The sequence below is a fragment of the Genypterus blacodes genome, unplaced genomic scaffold (assembly GCF_046128005.1).
Source record: "Genypterus blacodes isolate CSIRO-AG114 ecotype Tasmania unplaced genomic scaffold, CSIRO-AGI_Gbla_v1 ptg000218l_1, whole genome shotgun sequence".
Lineage (NCBI taxonomy): Eukaryota > Metazoa > Chordata > Actinopteri > Ophidiiformes > Ophidiidae > Genypterus > Genypterus blacodes.
This window is the reverse complement of record NW_027467017.1, coordinates 304,001-310,000: the sequence shown is the minus strand read 5'-3', so window position 1 is coordinate 310,000 and position 6,000 is coordinate 304,001. Positions and strand designations below refer to the sequence as shown.

The 6,000-nt window shown below is 49.8% G+C and overlaps 1 protein-coding gene across 1 annotated transcript in view; it reads left to right on the top strand.

Moving 5' to 3' along the window:
* Positions 1-1,914: 1,914 nt before the first annotated feature.
* Positions 1,915-6,000, top strand: part of LOC143016224 (A-type potassium channel modulatory protein DPP6-like) — a 52,373-nt gene continuing 48,287 nt past the window's right edge. The window contains exon 1 of the mRNA XM_076170468.1: positions 1,915-2,046. Coding sequence (XP_076026583.1) covers positions 1,960-2,046 — 87 coding nt within the window. The 5' untranslated portion in view covers positions 1,915-1,959. The remainder of the gene's footprint in view (positions 2,047-6,000) is intronic.

Here is a 6,000-nt window from a genome sequence, read left to right as displayed (position 1 = left end):
CCTCTCTGAGGTGCAGTTGCCCCCGGAAACCATCATCAAAGTGGCTCAGACGCATGTTTGTCCTCCGGCGAGAGCTTCAACAAACACAACAAACATCAGCAGGTGTGCGAGCCGCCGCATGCACGTTAGCCTGCAGAGAAACACGCAACAACAACAACAACAACAACAACAACAACAGCCACTCATCATGGAGGCTTTGATGCAGGGTTTGGTCATGCTCGTCTTTACGTATCAAAGTATTTCTGGATACGTGCGATGGAAACGCAAATTCAGTTGAACTCCTGAGTTCTGCGCCGACACCTCAGACGCTGTGAAAGCCGGTTTGTAGAGAAGTGACTGCAGCGTCACGTGACGCAGCGCTGGCACGGAAGAGGCATGAAGGGAAGTTTGTGTGGCGACCTCAGTGTGAGGTCATCATCAACAGCCAAAGATCCTATAGATCCTGTAGATTCTGTCAGAACGTCTGTCTCACTCTGCTGGCAAAACCAATCGCAGCTTCATCGTCTGGCTAATCCTCATCCTCATCCTCATCATCATCATCATCATCATCATCATCAAAGATCAGCCGGGTCGTTGTTGAGCAGGGTTTCTCATCTACACACACACACACACACTGTTGCACCATTACATCGTTTGGTGCAACTATATCCCAGGTAGTGTAAATGGTGACGGTGGTGAAACTCGGCGAGACGTATGAACGAAAGCGACGGATCAGAGACGCGTGAACGCAGGAAATGAGGCTTGAATCTCCCGTAGATACAGATGATGATGATGATGATGAGGATCGTTTTGCGGTGATGCAGGCAATGTTTACGTTCTCTTTATCTCTCTCGCTCACACACACACACACACACACACACACACACACACACACACACACACACACACACACGGCCCCTCGGTGGCGTCTCGGCGGCGTGTCATCTTCACATTCAGCTCGTCTCGTAGATCACATCTCAGACGGCCTCTTTACCACAGATTGATTTTTCCATCCGTCGTCTCTCCGGGTGTTCACAGCTCTGAACCTTTACCTCCGGGCGCTCACAGACGAAGACCCGACCCCTCACACAGACGAAGACCTGTGTGGTTAATAAAACAGCTTTCTCTCTCTCTCTCTCTCTCTCTCTCTCTCTCTCTCTCTCTCTCTCTCTCTCTCTCTCTGTCTCTCTCTCTCTGTCTCTCTCTCTCTCTCTCTCTCTCTCTCTCTCTCTCTCTCTCTCCCCCCACTCTCTCTCTCTCTCTCTCTCTCTCTCTCTCTCTCTCTCTCTCTGTCTCCCCCCCACTCTCTCTCTCTCACCCCAGGTATAGAAAGGTGAAATTAGCTGAGAGGTTGTGGGTTTGAATCCCTCGCTGCACACACACACACACACACACACACACACACTTGATGGTGTGGATTGAACCTTTTAACCTCAGTCATGTTTGTTGCTGTACTTTGTTGTAAAAGAATTCCAGCACAGGTGAACTTTTCCTAGACTCCACACACACACACACACACACACACACCTGATCACAGTGTAATGGCAGTATAAACAGTTTAGCAGTGATTGTTCCCTCAGTGGCTCTTGGTGGAGGTATTGAATTACCTCTCTCTCCGCCGCTCCCCGTCCCTCCTGCTGCGTCCGGCTCCAGAACTCCTCATCCTCATTAGCTGAAGCTCTCTGATCCTGTTGGCGTGGCGATAAGGGCGAGCGTTTAAGTAAGGACTCTCCAGGCGCAGGCTTCCTCCATTAGGGCCCGTTAATGTAGGCGGCGTGCAGCAGGGCGGAGACAGAGGGGCTGCTGGGAGCTTCCTGTTTCCATGCAGTTGCCTCCTCTGTAATGGCTCTGGGTGTGGCTGCCACTTCCTGAACGGGACGAGTCCACGAGCCGGCGCAGCAGACGGTGGCGTGCCGGCCGGCGGAACATCTGTAGCGTCTGCGGGACAACGAGGGCAGGAAGGAGCTAACGGGGTTTCTCATGATGATTTTCGACCACTCCATGGGAACGCCGCTGGGCCTTCACAGGAAGCTGTCCAGGGTGGAGAGTGCCAAGAGGTTCTGGAGGGTGAGTGGGACGGAGAGGGTTTGGACCTGTGTGTGTGTGTTTGTGTGTGTGTGTGTGTGTGTGTGTGTGAGCCACATGTATTTTTGAGGTATTCAGTGTAACTTTAGTCCTTTGGTCGGTTTGTATTGTCGGCATGGCGACACTGTGAATGAGAGTGGGAATGTTTTGTCTTCTCCAGTGAACTGATCTGAGCGGTTGTTTGTTTTGCTGATGATGTCACTGTGAGATCTCGTCTGTTTCTCTCCTTCCTCCCCCGTGGATCCTTCTCGTTTACCTTCTTCCTCCTGTGTCACATCCCTCTCCCTTCTTCTCCTCCCTGCTCCTTTCTGGTTGTGACGCCTCAACCTTCCTCTCCCCTCCTCATCCTCACTCATTAGTCTCTTTCCAGCACTTCGTCAAGTCACAATTCAGGTTCTGACTTCATTTCAGGGTCGTTCAAGTTTCCTGCACTTTATTCCTTGGAGCCGGTGTTTCCGTTTCCTTGGTTACCAGTCAGAGGCAGATGATTTGTTGTCGGCTCCGGTTGGGTTTGAAGTGAGATGAGTCGTTCCTGAGTTAACCAAGGTTTGTTTTTCCCTCATTTCTTAAAGTTAGCGTTTGAAGCCGGCGTTCCTAAACCGGTCGGAATCGGTTCGCTCACCGGCCTCTGGTCTCCCCAAGCTAAATCCAAAGCAGAGGCCGGTTCTGACCGCTCTGTGTTTTCAACCTTTTCCCCGTTTCACCTCGTCCTCCTTTGGCGCGATGCTGCTGGCTGTGATTTGGCTACAGGCGGCCTTGTTCCCTGGGCTGTGTTTCTACATCAGCTCCTAATACAGGACCCCACCCCCACACACACACACACACACACACCCCACACACACACACACACCCCCACACACACACACACACACACACACACACACACACACACACACACACACACACACACACACACGCGCACACACTCACTCTAGTTTTGTGGCGCGGTGGCAGCGGGGTGACATCACAGGAAATGTGTGACAAATGACATTGGGCTCCTTTTTTCCGCTGCAGATAAACGAGAATGGAAACGGCGACCTCGGTGGCGTGAAGCCCAGAGCTGTCATCGGTCACGTGTCACGTCCCATTTCACGCCTCAGCTCCTCTTATTGTTAATGGCGTCCACTGTGCTGCTCTCTGTGCTCCGCTCGCTACTGGTCGCCCGGGCGACCAGCGTCTGCAAATGAACGCATCCAAGCAATTTATGATCCATTTAGTGTGTGTGTGTGTGTGTGTGTGTGTGTGTGTGTGGGTTTATCCACATAGTGCTGATGCCCACCGTCTCCCTCTCCCTCTCCCTCTCCCTCCCCCCCTCTCCCCCTTCTCTCTCTTTCTCTCTTTCTTTCTTTCTCTCTCTCTCCCCCCTCTCTCTCCCCCAACCCGAGCTCCAGCTGGTTGATCAGAGGCGTTGTCAGGGCATTCATTGGGTTTCTGCCATTGATTTTGTACCACAGCAGCTGGAACCAGAAATCACTCAGATCTCAAACCTCCACCAAGACCGAACGTTGCTCTCCGAGTCGCCATAGCAACCAAAACATAGCTGTCTACGTTTGCCTTTAAAATTCTGACCCTTTGACCTCACACACCTCCACACAGTAACCAGAATGATCTCTCTCTCTGTTAGTCCAGTAGATATGAGTGTAAATCAATAATCAATAATGTGTGAGCTGCTCTGGTCGTCTGTAGCTGTTTGTCCTTCCCTAAATCAGCTCCATCCCCTCAGCTCAGTCACAGTTAGGGACCGTGGTGCCCTTGCCTCCTTGCGTCCTTGCGTCCTCGCTTGTTTACACTTGCGAGAGCTTTTCCATTGAAAAGCTAAATTACATTTTTTTTACTACCTGTGTCCTTATTTTCTGCAGCTTTAGCCATAAATCCCGTCCTTATAATAACATTTTACACGGCGGTTCCCGGGCTGAACGCTGCTTTACAACACGAGCGCACAGGCGGGGTTAGAACCAAAGCCCTGTCTGAAAGTCTCAGGACATGAACTCAAAGCTCACGGTGTCCTTCATCTCCTGTGTGTTTAAAGGAAGTGTACTTGTACTTGTTTGTATTCTTTGATCTGAGTTAGTTTTGATCTCACGTTCATCATAGAATCCATACACAGGCTGGATTCAGGAACAGGAAACAGAGGCTGAGTCCTGAGCTGTTTGGGTTGGAGAGGAAGTGACCTCGTTGTCGTCCCGGCTGGACTTCTGTCGCTTCCCTCGTGTGCTGAGCCGCTAACGAGCTGGATGTGAACGCAGCCTGAATCCCGTGAGTGTGTGTTTGGTTGTGTGTTAACGGCGCTCTGATCCTCGCGTGCTTCACTTCGCAGCGAATGAATGTACGCGTGAACGTGCGCCGCTCCCTTTAGCCGCCGCCCACCTGCAGTGATCAGCACATGGGTGTGATCGGTGACCGTTCTGTGATTCTTCCAAAGCACTTTTTAATATTTAACGAGCAGAAAAAGCCAACATTAGCTTTATGTTGATGTGAAATGCTTTGACCTACCGTGCAGCTGGAGTCCCGACGCACAGCCAGAGACCTTTTATGTTGACATCAAATATTTATCTTCTAATGGTTTAGATGGCGGCGGCTCGTTCTTTATAAAACCTTAATGGCACATTTGTCAGATGTTTGGGCCTCTGGTGTGGAAATGAGACGGCCGGGGAACCAAACCTGGGAATCACCACGGCAACACGCCGGCGTTACAACAGGGACCAGAGCTCAGGTTTGTCCGTGAACTGCAGAGTTTTGTTATCGATTGCTGCAGGTTTGAACTGGAGCTGCTCTCAAATCAAATGTCAGCGCCCCCTGCTGGGCAGATTGAAACAAGATTCCTGTGTGTGTGTGTGTGTGTGTGCGTGTGCGTGTGTATTGATTTCTCTGCACCTCTGCTGATACCAACAACATCACAAGTTAAATTTCTGTGCCTTTTTGCATTTTCTTTCATTTTTGGACAAACATCTCTTTGATTTGATGACTCATGACAGCTGTTATGTAAATGCATTATTTAATTTATGATCAAAGATGACAATAACAGCACAAAGATGAACTGTAAATAACATTCATTTATTATTATTATTATTAAAATAAATCCATTATTTAACTATACTTGCATGCATTTAATGTAGCCTGTAATACATCAACATGTAGTCTAACATGTAGTCTAACGTGTGCTGCTATATGTGTGATGATTTTGGGGGTTTGCTGCTCTGTCAGTTCAGCCTCAGTGTTGATTGATTTAACCGATGAAGCCCTGAAGACAAAGATAGGACATTTAATGCTGTCTGCGTGTTTCTTGTTCTACCGAGCTCATTCTTGCACTCAGCATCTCATGTAATACCTGGTTTGTAATCAGGAGCTGCGGTAATAAACCTGGAACATTCACAGTGAAGATTGATCAGTTTGTCTTGATGTAAACAAACTCCTGTTCATTACTTCAGATGGTGACAAAAAGTTGTTTAGCTGACCATGTGACCTTCACTGGTGACCTTCACTGGTGACCTTCTGCTGGTGACCTTCTGCTGGTTTGTGACCATGTGACCTTCACTGGTGACCTTCTGCTGGTTGTAGTGATGTAGACGTCTGAACTGAAGGTGTTGGGTCGGGGCTGGACTGTGCTGCAGCAGATAACAGCAGAATCCTCTGCACAGGCCTGCGGAGCGCCGATAAGATGGTGACCTCGGGCGGATGAAACGTGTGGGGGGGGGGGCTGAATGCTCCTCGGCGATAACGGGATGCAGCGTGTCGGCGTTGAGCGAAAAGATGAGAGAACGCAGACGGATGTTGATGTTCTCTGTCAGGCGCGATGAAGGTCACGGAATGTGAAGCTAATCTGAAGGATCCAGGTTTTCCTTGTCGTGTAATTCCTCTTCAGTTTGATTTGTGTGTTGTGCCTCTCTTCAGGCCTCAATACACTCCTCCACTCCTCCACATCACCCAGGGAAACAG